Source organism: Staurois parvus, unplaced genomic scaffold (assembly GCF_062004578.1).
Source record: "Staurois parvus isolate SC_StPar_1 unplaced genomic scaffold, SC_StPar_1.0 ptg000151l, whole genome shotgun sequence".
Classification (NCBI taxonomy): Eukaryota; Metazoa; Chordata; class Amphibia; order Anura; family Ranidae; genus Staurois; species Staurois parvus.
Window position 1 is genome coordinate 19,384,204 of NW_028317947.1, and position 18,297 is coordinate 19,402,500.

General features: G+C 42.5%; 1 protein-coding gene across 1 annotated transcript in view; it reads right to left on the reverse strand.

The window, feature by feature from the left end:
- Window positions 1-12,465: 12,465 nt before the first annotated feature.
- Window positions 12,466-18,297, reverse strand: part of PSMD11 (proteasome 26S subunit, non-ATPase 11) — a 45,480-nt gene continuing 39,648 nt past the window's right edge. Inside the window, exons 13-14 of the mRNA XM_089674591.1 lie at window positions 15,571-15,713; window positions 12,466-13,173 (exon numbers count right to left, since the gene is read on the reverse strand). Coding sequence (XP_089530717.1) covers window positions 15,571-15,713 — 143 coding nt within the window. The 3' untranslated portion in view covers window positions 12,466-13,173. The remainder of the gene's footprint in view (window positions 13,174-15,570; window positions 15,714-18,297) is intronic.

The following is an 18,297-nucleotide window of genomic DNA, read 5'->3' on the forward strand; positions in this document are numbered from 1 at the left end:
GCCATACCAGTTTTTATAGGGGCATTGTCCACAGTTATCATTCTTGTTCTTCACTACTTGCTACAAGCAGCTCATCAATGACTTGGCTGTCCATGTAAATTACTTACAGGGGCCATGCCTGGTCTTTAAATACTGAAACACAGTGATCACCTGCAATTAGAGATACCACATACTCTCCTCTCCAGGACCAAGTGCTCATGCCTCTGTTTCAGTGCCGCAGCCTTGGTAGGCCTCCTCAGCATTCAACACTTCTGGAAGTGTCAAATGCCTATTTCTCCCCACTGGTTCCTTCCTCTTATCCTCTATGTCACTGCTGAGTCTTGTAGTCACATAATGGGGTCGGAGAGAATGACTAGAACGTGCCAGGGGACACAAGCAGATGACACTTCCAAAAGTGTTCAATGCTTTCCAAAGATGCAAAAAGAAGAAAGGTAACACGTTGCCTGAGAGGTAAATACAAGGAGTCTTCTGTTACAGGAAACTGCTGCATTTAAAGGCTCACCTTTCAGAAAAAAAAAAAAACTCACATACTGTTGAAGGAACATGCATTTATATATTTTTTTCTCATATGAGCCTTCAAAGTCCTGCACCCGCTATCAGTGGATCGTGGGTGCAATACCAGGCTCCTGCAGACTCTTCCCCCAACTCTCTGTCTGGCTCTCAGGTACAGAGCTGCTGGTCAATGGACTGTGAATTGCACTGATTAGCACACTTATGTTGCACTGAGAACTACAAGTCCTTCCGCCGCAGTGGCTTTCACAGATCTCTGTAAATGAATGAGGCGTCTGTGCAGACAGAACCCCACATAGCTGCACCAATTTCAAAAGCAACAAGGGCTATGCACACGGTCATGGGGGACCCATTTTCACCCTAAATACGGGTGTACAATGGTGCAAAGAGATTAAAGTAGAACTTCACTCTCTCAATCAATATTGACTGTTGTTAATCCTGATGCTTCTAGCCAGGGGTGGACTGACCATTTGGAAACTCGGGCACTGCCCGAGGGCCCGGGGTCAGTAGGGGGCCCCATGAGATGCCCCTGGTACCTTTTTCATAGGCTTTTTTGAGTTTGGGCAAGGACACAGGGGCCCCATGATCCCCTATTGCCCGGGGACCCCATGAGTTGTCAGTCCGCCCCTGCTTCTAGCATTAGTAAATACAAAGGAATGTATATCATATTTACTTGTTTTAAACCTTTTTTTTTTATGTTTCTTCAGTTACTTCCTGGTTTCTTGCCTATGAAAATGATATCATACATCCCAGGAGTCTTCTGGACGGGAGGAGGTATTTTCTCAGCTAAGCACAACCTCCTGTTTGTACGCCTGAACTAAGGGCAGATGAACTCCAGGAAGTCAACGCTACATGAATCATCTGCCCTTACTCAAGATGGACACAGCTAGAAATGCTAGGGGGGTGTTTTTCAAAGTGATTTCTCAAAATAAAGCATGGAGGCACAAATGAATGGGGGATTGGCTTTGAAAAACAAAAATGAATGAAATAGTATTTTGGCTTTGTGGTGCTCAGATGCAGTGTAGTTCCACTTTACGTTGACCTCTAAACCTTTAGAAACTAAACAGGGGCTCTTTGAAGAACTTAGAGCATTTCCACTTTTGCAGTCAATCTGGGATAGCACCAGCTTTATATTTGGTACATTACCATAGTAGAACTTAAAAGGTAACCAGCAATTTTTAAATATTATGTTGTGTTTTTTAGTGGCTTAAAAAATCCTTACAAGCTCTTCTTGTTTAGGGAGAGGCTTTACTGTATGTACAGGTCTTCATTATCAGCTGTAAATGGTTAAAGATGTAGAAACTGCCTTCCTGCATTGTATGGTAATGAAGAATAGCTTAAGCAGGCCATAGATGGTTCAAATCTCAGCCAGTTCAGCTGAGACCGGCCAAGATTTGATCCATGTATGGGCAGGCTGACTATACCCATTGATCGACTTGGGTACAACCAGCATGTCGGATTTCCAGCATGTGATCATTGCCAGCGGCTAGCAAAAATCACGATAGGCATTCCCTGATCAACACGAACTGCATTGATGGGGGACTCAAGCAATTTTCTTTCCTTCCACCTATGGTTGCAGGAAAGAAAATTGTATCATCAAGCTAGATTTTCAAACAAATGTTTATGCAAAAATTCTCAGTAGATTCAGTAACTAACAAATATTTGAAATGTATTTTTAAATTTGCTTTTAACATTCAGTTTTTGAATGAATGTAATTTCCCAAATGAAAACCACATACATGGCTAGAAATTTGTTCAAGAAAAATTTTCATCCTCCCCCTTTGGAATTTCTTGCCACTGCCACCGAATTGACCCCACTAATGATTGGAACACCAAACGTTCTTAAAATGAAAAATTAGAAGTGAATTTCTACCCGTGTATATCCAGCTGGAAAATCCTAGAATCAGCCATAACACCTTCTTAGAAACATTTAAAAAGCAGGGCTTGAAATTTCCACTCGCCTGCTCGCCAATGGTGAGTGGAAATTATGGTGGGGGCGAGTGTGTCCACCAGGGCCGTTGTCAGGGCTCCCGGGTGTGACCAGAGGTGTGTGACTCACGCAGGGAAACGCAGGCTTCAGATATGTTATAAACAATGTAATTTATTAACACTAACAATACAAACATAAACGCAGTGCAATACTAAAACATAACACAGTGCAAACAAACCAAGCCAACCACCCACAGATAACAGTACATACAAGCAAGCGGCGTCAGGCAGGCCGGGTCAATATCATTCGGGCAGGTAGGTACAGGGGGAGCAAGCGGAGAATGGTCGGGGTCACAAGCCAGGTTCAGCAGGTAGCGGGCAGCGTGGTACAGAGGGTCAGGCAGAGGAGAATGGTCAGACAAGCCAGGGATCAGAGCAGGGTCAGCAGAGAATCAGACAGGAACAGGAAACAGGGCCCAGGAGAAACACAACACCAAGGCAGAGTCTGCAGGTCTGAATGTCCCTTAAATACACCAGTATAATTAGTTCCAGGTGTTTGACTGGCTGCAAGGTTGAGTCTCTGATTGCTGGGTGCACCCGCTGGCCAGCCCTGGTACTGCAGCTCATAAGGCAGGGGAGTCCCACTATTGCTGGCCAGTCCATTCCTGACAGCCGTCTTGCTGAGCAGGCTCGGAGCTCAGGCCGGATCTGTCATTGGCACTGGGAGCCGTCAGACTGCTCAATAGCTGAGCGCAGTGAAAGCAAAGCAAGGAGAGTGTGCTGTGCTCTCTGCCTCCCCCTAGAGTGCAGTACCCGGCTCTGTGAGTGATCAACGAAGTACTGCAACTTTTTGTGGGAGGTGGGGTGGCGGTGTGTGTATACGTGTACATGTGTGTGTGTTTGTGTGTATGCATGTACAATTGTACATGTGTCTGTGTGTATGTACATGTGTGTATCTGTACATGTGTCTATATGTGTTTGTGTGTATGTACGTACATGTGTCTGTGTGTACATGTGTATGTATGTACATGTGTCTGTGCGTGTGTATTTCTGTGTGTGTACATGTATCTGTGTGTGTGTATACATGTGTCTGTATGTGTGTGTACGTTTCTGTGTGTGTATATGTACATGTCTGTGTGTGTACATGTCTGTGTGTGTGTACAGGTGTCTCTGTCTGCGTGTGTTTGTTGGTGGCGAGTAACTCTAAGGCCTGGCTAGTAGCTCAGGACTTGAAATTTTAAGCCCTGTAAAAAGGTAAGAAATATATGGTTGTTTTAGGCATGCTCAGGGGCAGACTGACCATTTGGAAACTCGGGCGCCGCCTGAGGGCCCGGTGTCAGTAGGGGGCCCCCTGAGATGCCCCTGGTACCTTTTTCATAGGCTTTTTTGAGTTTGGGCAAGGACACAGGGGCCCCATGATCCCCTATTGCCCGGAGGCCCATGAGTTGTCAGTCCGCCCCTGGACATGCTGTGCAAGTAGGAACACATAAACATATAGTGGAAATACCCTTTAAATATCCAAAGCACAAGACTTGATGACAAGATGGCATTAAAATACAAACATTTAAGCGGCACACACCATCTCTCTCTACAAAGCAGGTGTTTGTCTTCCTCTATTGTGCTATCAGACGTCAGTGGAGACAAACAAGAGATGCCGGCATCCTGCTCGCAGCTGTCTGTGTGCATAATTGCATGCTTTCTGACTCTCCGAACACCTAAACTCACTAATAACACATCTTTGATGCTACTGTGAAAAGAGCAACCCGAAAAGGCCAGTTCAAACAGCTAGAAAGGTTAAAGCCTCTTGCACGCACTACTGTTTGAGCATCAGAATTTGTGGACATAATTTCAGGCATTTCTATTAAGTGTATTCACAAGTGTCTGCATTTGTGTGTACAATACATTCCTAGGCAAAACCCATTATTTATGCTCATAGGTGCATACCAGCCCAAAATAGGGACCAGGAACACACATTTTTCTTTTCCTCAAGGATATGCAGTGCTTGTTTACACAGGCACATTGCAAACAATGAGCTGCATTTTAGATCAGGGGAATTAAAAAAAATGCTATACTGAGCTTTTTCAAGCTGCAGTGTACAAGAGGCCTAATGCCGGCCATAGACGGTTCGAAAATCAGCTGATTTTTGCACTGTTAGTGGGTTAATTCGTCGGCCGGTTTTCACGTTTTTTTCCACTTTTGGATTATCGGTCATGTTGGAAAATTCGTGGAAAACGACCGATTTTCGCGTCAATGATAGTCAAATCGTACGATCGTTTCTACGAAAAAATAATACGCATCAGCCGTGACCTGGAAGGAACAGAAGTTTTGCCTGTTATATGGGGTGAACTTTATGACTTGGTCAACCGATTTTCATAATAATTGGTGGTTACGTCGGTTTAACGAACGACCGATGTTTCGTTTATCAGACGAAAAAACGGCCGGTTTTCAAGCCGTCTATGGCCTGCATAAGTATCACTGAATGATTGTGCACAAGATCTCTCCTCTCTCCAGATCAGCCTATGGGATATTAGGGCTGTGGTCTCCAAACTGCAGCCCGGGGGCCAGATATGGCCATTTTCTTGCTTTTATCCGGCCCTTGAGGCACTATTTTCAGCCACTGATACCAACAATGGGACATAATTCCCCCACTGACACCAATGAAGGGACACAATTCCTCCCAATGACACCAATAGGGCCCATTAACACAAATGATGGGGCACCATTCTTCTTAGTGACACTGATAGAGCACTATTCCTCCCACCGATACTGATGATGGGGCACCATTGCTCCCATTGATACCAAGGATGAGGCACTATTCCTCGCACCGACACCAAGGATGGGGCACTATGCCTCCCACCGACACCAACAATGGGGTACTATGCCTCCCACCAACACCAATGATGGGGCACTATCCCTTCCATTGATGCCAATGATGGCGCACTACTACCCCCATTGACACCAAAGATGGGGCACTATTCCCCCCCACTGATACCAATGGGGCATTGTTAATTTCCGCTGATATCAGGACCTTTTCTACTCCCAATGACCACAGTCTTGTTTTGAAAGCGAAAGAGAACCCAACTGGCTACTGTGCACAGGTGCTCCAGTTTTGGAAAATCCTCCACAACGTCTTACGTCCTTAAAAGAAAAAAAAACTTCAACCTCTTAGATTGTAAGCTCCAAGGAGCAGGACCCTCCTAACCCTCTTGTATTGAACTGTATTGTCTCCCTTTATTTTGTAAAGCACTGAGCAAACTGTTGGCACTATATAAATCCTATATAATAATAATAATGTGACAAAAAAAAGTAGACCTATTTCCACTGCAGTCACTGGAGGCGCACGAAGCCCAGGTGGGACAATATAGGACCATACTGTATAATAATTCGGCTTGAACTTAAAACAAGTCAGGACATTAACATTGGCTTTGCCATGGCTGTTTTTTTTATTTGAGGGCTCATGTTCCAGGGCTGTCATTCTTATCCTATCTTCATTACCATTCAAGGCACCAATCTGTAACAAGCACATTGTACATAAAAGTCAGGACAGCCAATATGTTAATTTATTGTTCCAGGTTGGTGACTAAAGTTAGAAGCGGATTGGCTAGCATGCACAGTGGCACCAGATTTAGTAAATCTACCCCACAGAGTCTGCCACATTGATAAAGGGGGGCCTCTGTGTTCCTAAAACATAAGAATGTGTTATTCTGATAGGTACTTTAGTACATAATTCCATTGGACTTTATCCAAGAGTGCTGACTTTTACTGGACATTGGATTTACAAAAATCTTTCAAAAATCGTAGCTAAGAGTTTTCATTCTAATTTATATCTCCATATACAGTTGTGTTCAATATAATAGCAGTGTGCTAAAAAAAAGTGAATAAAGCTCAAAATCCTTCTAATAGCTTTTATTTCCATCCACACAAATGCATTGGGAACACTACACATTCTATTCCAAATCACAACATGAAGAAAAATACATCAAATTTGTGTTGTTACTCTAAAAAAAATTGAAGAAAAGTGATTAGACTGTTCAAAAAAATAGCAGTGTTTGTATTCTTCTTTACAAACTGAAACATTCGTTATATAAACTGAAAAATGTTTGACGATTTTGCTTTCCTTTGAATCACTTAATGAATATTTGGTTGTAGTCGCACTGTTTCTGAGAACTGCTGTACATCTGTGTTGCATGGAGTCAACCAACTTCTGGCCCCTGTGAACAGGTATTCCAGCCCAGGATGATTGGACGACATTCCACAGTTCATCTCTATTTCTTGGTTTTGCCTCAGAAACTGCATTTTTGATGTCACCCCACAAGTTTTCTATTGGACTAAGATCCGGGGATTGGGCTGGCCACTCCATAACGTCAATCTTGTTGGTCTGGAACCAAGATGTTGCACGTTTACTGGTGTGTTTGGGGTCGTTGTCTTGTTGGAACACCCATTTCAAGGGCATTTCCTCTTCAGCATAAGGCAGCATAACCTCTTCAAGTATTCTGATGTATTCAAACTGATCCATGATCCCTGGTATGCGATAAATAGGCCCAACACTGTAGTATGAGAAACATCCCCATATCATGATGCTTGCACCACCATGCTTCACTGTCTTCACAGTGTACTGTGGCTTGAATTCAGTGTTTGGGGGTTGTCTGACAAACTGTCTCCGGCCACTAGACCCAAAAAGAACAATCTTACTTTCATCAGTCCACAAAATGTTGCGCCATTTCTCTTTAGGCCAGTCAATGTGCTCTTTGGCAAATTGTAACCTCTTCAACACGTGTCTTTTTTTCAACAGTGGGACTTTGCGGGGGCTTCTTGTAGATAGCTTGGCTTCACATAGGCGTCTTCTAATTGTAACAGTCCTCACAGGGAACGTCACACCTTCTTTCATCTTCCTGGAGCTGATTGTTGGCTGAGTCCTTGCCGTTTTGGCTATTCTTCTATCCATTCCACTGGTAGTTTTTTGCTTTCTTCCACGTCTTTCAGGTTTTGGTTGCCATTTTAAAGCATTTGCGATCATTTTAGCTGAGCAGCCTATCATTTTCTGCACTTCTTTATATGTTTTCCCCTCTCCAATCAACTTTTTAATCAAGGTACGTTGTTCTTCTGAACAATGTCTGGAACGACCCATTTTCCTCAGAATTTCAGAGAGAAATGCACTGTAACCAGCATGTACAACATTTGCTGCCTTCCTTCCTTAAATAAGGGCAATAATTGCCACCTGTTTTTCAAAGAATGAATGACCTCACTAATAGAACTCCACCCTGCTATTATTTTGAACATGCCCCTTTCAATTAGTGTTTCAATGACACAGAATCAGCAGCATGCATGTCATGACTGTTGGATTTCTATTACTCTACTACACCTGCTAGTAAATTATTTGCCATGTAGAAATATCATTTCTACCAAAAACAGTGATTGATCCGGTTAGTGATGTCTGACTGCTATTATTTTGAACACAACTGTACATATATCTCCAATGAAAGTATCTACAGCATAGCTATTAAATCAAAGTACCTACAGTATAGTTCAGCGCTGAAGAGAAGGTCCTGACTTTACAATCGCTGCAGACAAACCACTCTAAAGGCAGCTATTTGTAAATATGGCCCCAGGAACAGCGTCTCATATTTCTAGTGAATTGCCAGACTACATTTTTCTGAATACAGGATTGGTCCAGATAAGGAAGTCCAGATTTGTCTTTCAACAATCTCCAATCATTGCACTAAAAATAGAAACATTTTGATAAGTGACAGTCGTTTACGGGAAACTTCATGCGAATACAATTGTGAAGACACACTGGGTAATATTCTCAAGAACAAATTTAGTATAAAGAGCACAACTAAAGAATTTCCTATCCATTCATTCACTTTTAAGGTTTATGTAAAGCAAAAACTTGTTAGTCAAGTATTAAAAGTTCAGCCATGTGTTTTATTGGTGCACGAGCCCCCTCTGGGGAGCTTCACACTCCCTTTTGGTCCTGGTGACCAGTGTCACAAAGACAGGAAGTGATGGGACATTCTAAATTTTACAGTCGTCCCCGACACCAGAACAAGAGGTGAGGGGGGAATACTACCAATAAAGACACCTGTTCTGACGTCAGCAAGGGACACTGAGAGAATATGAGAAGATTTGCACACTGCAGGTGCTTCAACACACCTCCCTGAAGTAGTGTAAACCATGAAACACATGGATGTAAATTATATTCCATGACCAATAAAGATAAGCCTTTGACGCACCTTTTTCCTTCATGGGTTCCTCTGCGACCTCAACTCCAACTTTTTAGGACTTGTATCCTCATCTACAACTAACAGGAGAATTTCCTTCACTTTGTAAAAATTTCTTTTTTACTTCCAGTTAGTTGTATCTCCAGGACAGGAAGAGAATAAAAATCTCAACAGGACACAGCCAAAAATAAAATGACAACTTAAACTAAGAGAAAACGTTTGGGCTCTACCTTTTAGGAGAGCAATACATTTTGTGTGGATTTGGTTAATCACGAATTAATCAGGAATGCAGACAGAACCACTGTGCTTGTATTTGTTGGTACAGTTCTTAGTGAATTTATTATCAGTTCTCCCTACCTGTACAAAAAAATATTTCTAAACAGATCTCTTCTTCCAAACTATTATTCTGAGTTTAATCATCAAACACCCCCTAGGATAGGTGTGTTACCTTGAGAGCGAATGATTCAGGAGATGAGGACTATTCCAACTTGTAACTGTAACATACATAAGCCACCAAATTCTGGTTTAAGGGCCAGTTCACACCATAGAAACGGAGTCGGGATGAGTTTCTGCATGTGCGTTTTTGAAGAATTCCAGTGCATTTTTTTTTTAAAAAAAGGTACAAAACAGTAAGCATAAGTAACCACACCTAAGCATAAATGTGGAACTATCATGCGCAGAAAAAGAGGGATTTTATATGTACCTCACAATGGGATAAACACAGAACTATAAAAAATATATTAATCGATCCAATTAAAATTGCCATTTTACATGAAAACAATATCAGTCTAGCACCAGCATACAGTCTTAAGTTTGTGATGAACAATGAGCGTATAGGGTCGACGCGTTTCGCTGCATTTGCTTCCTCAGGATCCACCCTTGAGATGCAACACTAAGCCATCACCTAGCATGAAAGGATTGAAGCAGTATACATCCTTCCTTGTGGGGGAGAAAAGGGTCAAATGACCCAAATGGAACCAAATGGGGGATATTGAGCAAAGAGCAGGATCAAACTCTGATCTGGCTCTAAACAAGGGAGAGCAGGGATCAGCTTATAATTAGGTACATAACACTCCAGGCTGTTCCCATATGGCTCCTATCCTATTGGTTGACTGGTCATTTGGTTGATGGTCTATGCAGTTTTGGCAATCAACCAATTTGGTTGATGGTCTGCAGTTACGAGCTATTGGTTTGGTTGATCTTATACTTGTGGATAACATCGTGTTAGTGAGTTTTGGACAGCCATGGGTATATGAGCAGCTTGTAATTGGACCTAGGATAGGAGTTGTATAGGAACAGCCTGGAGTGTTATGTACCTAATTATAAGCTGCTCCCTCGTTTAGAGCCAGATCAGAGTTTGATCCTGCTCTTTGCTTAATAACCCCCATTTGGTTAATTCGGTCCTATTCTCCCCCACAAGGATGTATACTATTTCAATCTTTTCATGCGATGTGATCTGATATGGCTTAGTGTTGCATCTCAAGCATGGATCCTGAGGAAGCAAATGCAGTGAAAAGCGTTGACCCTATACGCTTATTGTTAATCACAAACGTACGACTGTATATGCTGGTGCTAGACCATGATATTGTTTTCATGTACAATGTCTATTTTAATTGGATGGATTAATAAATATATATTTTTTTAGTTTTGTGTTGTATATTTATCCCACTGTGAGGTACATATAAAGTCACTTTTTTTCTGAGCATGACAGTTCCACATTTATGGTTCAGCGTTAATTGAAAGTTTGGGATGATACCACAATGTGGATACTTCTAACTTGGCTCCTAATCACACATGGTCTTTCCTGCTAACCCAGTGAATTTTTTCCCTTGTTTTATTCTTTACCGTAAATAAGGACATGTGCGGTGTATATGCATTTTACCAGGTTCCAGTACAATTCAGTGCAGAATAAATGCAGCATGTTTTACTTTTTTTTCTGGAACTGGAGTGCAATGCAACTGTCCGCACTGGTGTGAAGTCTGCCATTGGAGACCATATAACCTACTATACTTGCATTTTTGATGCAGAATAAAAATAAAACAAAGACACACTGGACTGCATGTGGTGTGCACCGGCCCTAAAAAAAAAAAAAAAAAAAATCAATCTACGCTGGCATTGCCACAGTTGTAGAGGCTATTACACATCTGGTAGGAATGCAAACCCATCCACGATTTCTGGGATCTAATTCCACAGCTTTAAACCATCCTTTGCGGATGGGACAGTTCCCAATACTCCCCATGTAACCCTACTCTCTGTACTACCTGGATCTTTCAAATGCACAAAAAAAAGGTCTTCTTAGGCATTGTTTGACAACAGCCAGACTAGTCATTCTATGCGACTGGCGGATGGCCCATGTACTATCCCTAGTGTAGGGGGTTACAGAGACAGCTCACATTGAGAGGATCCCTTCAAGAATTGGATACATAACACCACCAAACATGGCCCTCTTGGAAGATGTACAAGGAGTCCTCTGAGTTGCAAGACCTTCTCTTGGGGCAGCAGCAGGCTCTGTGTACCTACCACTGAGTGACGTTTATCCTAGTTGCCCAATCATGGCTATGCTCTTACTTTGTTTTTCTCCCTCCCTTTCTTTTTGTCCTTGCCCCCTCCTCTGTGTGACGGTGCAAGTATCTGTTTATTTCCTGTTTTTATGTGTATGTTTTTGAATCCCCTTTATGGTACCGGTACTTTATTGAAAAGTTTTTACCGGTTTTTAACAGAAACCATAAACTCAGATTGAACATAAAGATAAATTAGAAACCTCTATTGAAGAATGTATTAACTCAAAAAAAGTACATTCTATTGCTTTCAGCCACCTCCAAATCTTCAAACTACTTTTACTTTCCCTGCTGTTAGAGGGTGGCTACATTCATTGTCCATGATCCCACTGTATGTAGGAATGTAGCCACCCTCATTTGCTGGTTCCGGAGATGGATTACAGACTTTGGACTATGGCATGTGTAGTGCATATAGAGCAATGTACATAACTGCAACCAACATCACTGCTCCTTCCAAACGGAAGTAAGGGGGGAAAAAAATGGAGAGGCTTGGGAGCTCACAGAGGATGTTACAGGGAGGCAGAAAAACACCGTAACAAACAATTTCATGAAAATAGATTACAGGGTCATTAAGAAGTGCATGTGTATGGATTTTTGGAGAATAAAGATACCATTTAGGGTCACTTTTTGGTTTCTTGATTTTCTGGTCCCACATTGCTGCAGCTTCTTCTGCTTCCACTACTCATCTGCCAAAGAATGTTGAGGGATCTTTTATATAATACTGTCCGACATAACACTCAGCACACTAAACAGGAGACAGAATAGGAGGCCAAGCCTTGGCAGGGATACCACTGCCAAATATTATCAGATCTTTTACCCTTGAGTCAAGCTGAAAAGTCAGACTACATTGAAATTGAAGAGTTTCCCAGTAATATGCGGCAGAAATGAAGTCATTTTGCCCTTTTCTAAATGTCTGCATTGCTGCACATGTGGGGGGGGGGGCCCCTTAGCAGTAACTGGTAACACAGTTAAACACATGTAACTTGCTGCACTGCGTTCGAGCACAGCATACCATACGGCCCTCAGATTTTTTTTTTTTTTCCCATTAAAGTCCAACAAAACTCATGGAACATGTGACAATACACAAGAAAGCACTATATGCAACGTGAAAGCCTCAGGGACAAGTGTAAATCTTTCATGGCCAAGCCTACATATTATAATTATTTCAGTTCTAGCATTGGCCTGAATAGGACTCGGCCTCTATAAATTGAGCTGATGCATATGGAAAACACACAAAAGAGAAGGAAAAAAGAAAAAAAAGGATCTTTATTGGAACACATCTGAACATCAGATATACTCTGGTCAGCTGGGTGGAATTTGTGCACCTCTTGTGGGACACTGAAACCCAAAAAGGACATGATCAGGGCCGGGGGCACGTCTTATTGAAGTGGTAACAGGAGCAGCGACAGTAATTTTTAAATCCCTGCAAGCAGCAAACCCGTTTATTTATCAGAAGTGAAGGCTCCCTGATGAAACTGAACCAAGAGCCCCGACAAGCCTACTTCCAGGGTCCTGAAAGCCGGTGTATGGTACACAAGACACAGAGCAGTATAGTGCTGTGTATGTGTTCTCCTGGGGGCCCCGGCTAAGCTCTAGCAGACCCTCCCAGCATTCCCCCACTCCTGATAAATACACAGAAAAAAATACCTTAAAAAACAAGCAAAATGTTCTACCCAAACCCCAGGACTTGGGATGGCTGAGAGTGGACACAGTCAGTAAATGTTGCATTTAACTCAGAACCTGGAAGCGGCTCAAGTGCTAATATGAGGTACCCAAATGGAACTTTAAAATCGTTTGGTGACAACAAAAGATGTTATAAAGGAGGTATGGAAAAAAAAAAAAGAAAAAAAGGATTCCCTTGAGCGCCCCCCTGCCCCTTTTCCACATCCCACATGAGGAAGAGAGGTGTCCACTGCTCCTGTTCTGCTTCTTCAAGAATCGACACTTTCAGATGGCCTGTAATACACAAAAGAATACAAGTTACTGGGATGTGCAGGGTGACTGTGCTACTGGTTTCTGTGGAAGCACTCAGCATACACTTCTGTCTGCTCTACAAATGCATTAGGCCAAAGAACAGACAACCCCTGCAAAATGATGAAACAAAACAAGCCAGCCTCTTCCATACATGCATTCTAGCAGGTTCCCTTTTTAGTGGATTTGTACTATCATTTTATGGGAAAAGTAACAGATGGAGGGAGATTTACTAAAACTGGTGCATACAGAATCTGGTTCAGCCACTGTGCATAGTAACCAATCAGCTTCCAGGTTTTATTGCCTAAGCTTAATTGAACAAGTTGATGTTCAAAGCTGAATGGTTACTATGCACAGCTGCACCAGATTCTGCGAGTACCAGTTTTAGTTTTTAGGAATATTGGGTTCTTCAGGGGCCTTTAAGGGGTCACCCGACAGCTACTGACATCCCTCAGCTAAACCCACCAGCTACGTTCCTGGCTAGCTGTACTCATCTCAGCAATACATACTCCCCAATCTCAATGATCAGCTTGCTCATGGCTCTCTGTACACAACACACATTATTACACAACAAAGAGAAATACAGACGTGATGGTTTAAAGAACACATCCTGTGTTGCATAAAAAGCAGAAGTGGCAGTATCCTTCAAAGGGAGCGAGACATGTTTGACGCCTCCATCATTATGCTATGCTTTTAGCAATACATGACAAGACTGTTGTGAAATGTCCTTCCGCTACTTCCTACAACCCAAAATACAAGATCATCCTGTCCTGCTAGAGATCCCCATTTCTCAGCATCAAAATAGAACAACCACCCCTGCTAGTCTGGGGTTGTGATCTTGCTCGGTAATGGCGTTCTCAGACCCCTGCTCTTGGTCTTATCTTTTTCCTTTTGTACTCCTCTTTCCTTTTCTGTTTATTTTTGGTGTGGCGGTGGATAGCTGCCTTTAGTTTGAGTTACTGTCGGTGCTATACTAATGTTTTTGTCGTATGTGTCATTGATAGCCCCTGCGTGGGCACACCTTTTGCTCTGTTTTTTGTAATTTTTTTTATGTGCAATTGATAGCCCCCGTGTCGGCGAGTTTTGTTGCTCCTGTCTTAAACTGTTTATAAATTAATAAAAACATTGAAATACAAAATACAACAACCGCATACTAAACTAAACGGAGCTTCACAGCCCACCAAAAACGTAGAGTTCAGTATGTGATGGGGGTCTGGGGGATGACAGGGGGAGATTACATTTATTGTCCCTTGAGAACTGATATTTAAGGGTATGATCATCTTGTATCAATACAAAAATGGAACCCATGACAAAGCTGTTCACTTTAAGGTCATTGCAAATGGGGCCAGGCATTCGTAGCTTGAGAAACGTTGCTGTATACTTTATATTGATGATCCAAAGAGTATTCTGCAGACTGGCTGAATGAGTGCATTATTAGAGAAAATGAGACCTCCAGGTACCAGCCCATGCCTTCTCACTTTCCACCAATGCTTTTACCAGCAGTCTAGTATGTGAAATCATTTCGGGTGGCCATAGAATCTGACAGAACAATTCCAAGCTTGATTTGGACAACATACATCAACTGAGACATGTCTGCTGATTTAAGGCTAGCCATGCACCCATAGACAGGCTTAATGAGATAAAGTCAATTAGGGTGTATGGAGAGATCTCCACTGCCAGCTATTGTTCTCTGACAGCTGCAACATCGGAGGCTGCATAAATATGTCTCCAAATATCACCCAAACCGTACTCTCCGCTCTTCGCACGACCTCCTAACTCTGTAGCTCCCTTGTCTCCTCCTCCCATGCTCGTCTCCAGGACTTCTCCAGAGCTTCCCCCATGCTCTGGAACTCTCTACCCCAATTTATCAGACTATCGCCTACTCTGCTCACTTTTAGGCGATCTCTGAAAACCTCTCTCTTCAGGGAAGCCTATCCTGCCCACACCTAATAATGGAATCTTCTACTCCTCCTACCAGTCCAACCCCCACAGTTACTACCTTTTGTACCACTAGCCCCTCCCTCTTAGATTGTAAGCTCCAAGGAGTAGGGCCCTCCTAACCCTCTTGTATTGAACTGTATTATCTCCCGTTACAATGTACAGCGCTGAGCAAACTGCTGGTGCTATATAAATCCTGTATAATAATAAATTCCCAAACAGTGGCTGCTTCAGACAGGATACAGAACACAGTCACTGTTCGGCTAATAGTCTTCCACCTGGCTCCACCTATTTTTAAAGTGACTTTAATGAGGAGGGTGGTGCTTGAAGGGGCACCCACGGCAAGAATTTTGGCCCAATTCAGTAGGAATAGCCTAAAATTCAGGTCATGCAAGGTCAAAGTAACCCTCTGTTAATCAGCAATCAATCTTCCCCATCACTCACCTATGTAAGTTTCTTGGCCTTGTTGTACAGAGAGTCCACCACTTTGCTCATGTTTTGAATAGTTTCCAGAGCAGCTTCATATGTCTTATCTACAGGGGGCTCATCGAAAATTATCAAGACCCCTTCTCCTTGATCTAGGATACCTGGAAAGCAGAGAGAACAAGACATTCAAGCAATCTCACCGTAATCGCACATTACTTACATCTTCAATATTTCAACCACTATTAAAAGTGGTTCTAAAGGCTGAAGGTTTTTTTTTATCTTCATGCATTCTATGCATGGAAGTAAAAAACCTTCAGTATGCAGCTTCCACTGCAGACCCCCAATACTTACCTGAGCCCAATCCAGCAATGTGCACAAGAGCATCGGTTCTCCTGGGTCTCTGCCTCCACATTGGCTGAGAGACAGCAGCGGGAGTCATTGACTCCAGTGGCTGTCAGTCATGGCCAGTGAGGAGGGAGCAGGAGCGGGAGTGGGGCCGAGCCCCATTCTGTGTGTCTTATTCACACACAGAACAGGGCTCGGGAGCAAACTCGCATGAGTGCCCCCAGGACAAGCGGCTTGCGCTGGGGGGGACTGAGGAGAGGGGGAGGGGCCAGGAGCACTGGTGGGGGCCTGAGAAGAGGAGGATCAGGGCTGCTCTATGCAAAACACTTACATAGAGCAGGTTTGACATGTTTGGAAAAAAAAAAAAAATTCTATCTTTAATATCACTTTAAAGTCAACAAGAATGACCTTGTCTTTAGCAAAATACATTCACAAATTAAAAAAAAAAAAGGCTATGAATTTTCTCATCATAACGCAGAATACCAATCAGGGGCGGACTGACCATTTGGAAACTCTGGCACTGCCCGAGGGCCCGGGGTCAGTAGGGGGCCCCATGAGATGCCCCTGGTACCTTTTTCATAGGCTTTTTTGAGTTTGGGCAAGGACACAGGGGCCCCATGATCCCCTATTGCCCAGGGGCCCCATGAGTTGTCAGTCTGCCCCTGATACCAATGTTTAAAGTGGAAGCAAAGGCAAAACCTAACTAATGCTAAAACTACTCTCATCACTATACTTACTTGTTCTGCAGCCGCTCCGGTCGCAGGCTGTAAGCAGCAGCTTCACTTTGTGGGAGAGGAGAGGCAGCCAGCAATGGAAACCTCATAGTAACTCTATGGAGGATATCACTTCCCAGGCATTTCCCAGCCATTGTTGGCCGTCTCCTGCTCACAGAAGGTGCTGTTGGAGACCGGAGTGCCAGCAGAACAGGTAATTATAGCAATTTTTTTTTACAGGGCTAGATAGATTAGGCTTAGAATGTGGCTAAGAGTAGGTTTAAAGTTAGTCAGGTTTTGCCTTTACTTCCACTTTAATTGTTCTAAATTCTCTCAATCACGGCAAAACATTTTGTTATATTCATCAATAGCAGCAAAGGATATTATTATTCTTTACATGCACCAAATGTATTTGCATACCCAGGTATTGCCTTTTAAAAATAGCAGTGATGTCATCACTGTGCTGTAGGTAGCCTTTGCATAGAGGAGAGCTATACAAGGGACCCACTCACTACAGGCTGCCTAAGGAAAAAGTACAGGAGGGACAGATACAAAACCAGTCACCATGCACAAGGAGAGAGAAGCAGTGACCGGTCTCTATTCTAGGAAACTCCTGTGCAAAGTGTAGGACCTGGCTCATGCTATACTATGGCCCAGACCTGTAAGAAATACACAACTCAAAGGCTAAGGTATACACGTGCCTTGTATGTAGACAGGATAGTTTAGTGTAGGCTTCAGATTTAAGCAAACCCCCCTCAAGATTGATTAGTACAGTATGGTGTTCTCAAAATCAAAAAGATGGTTATAATAATGAATAAGATACAAAGTAGTGGTTTGACCACTGTGTTATTAATCTACAAGAGTCTTGGACTGTAACCAAGTATTACAGATCATTCTTTTCTTCCATTATCAACATCAGCAGGGTTTAGGGCTCTGTCATAATAATGTGCTTCCTTGTCTGTGGCACAAAGAACCACCAAGACTGTGCAACCATAGGTTTGATGACTTCCAGCTATGATTACAACATTCTAAGGGCTCTTTAGTTCTAGTTTAGTTTAGTTAAAAAGAAAGGCAGCGGTAACTAGTTAAAAAAAAAAAAATAATAATAATACACACACACACACACACACACACACACACACACACACATATATATATACATACATACATACATACATATACACACACACACACATATATATATATATATATACATACATACATACACACACACACGTACATATACATACACACACGTACATATACACAGACACACACACATATATATATACATACACACACACACATACACACATATATATATACATACACACACACATATACATACACACACACATATAGAGACACACACACACACACATATAGAGACACACACACACATAGAGACACACACACACATATAGAGACACACACACACATATAGAGACACACACACACATATAGAGACACACACACACATATAGAGACACACACACACACACATATAGAGACACACACACACACATAGAGACACACACACACATATAGACACACATATATAGACACACACATATAGACACACACATATAGACACACACATATAGACACACACATATACACACACACATATAGACACACACATATAGACACAGACACACACGCACATATAGACACACACGCACATATA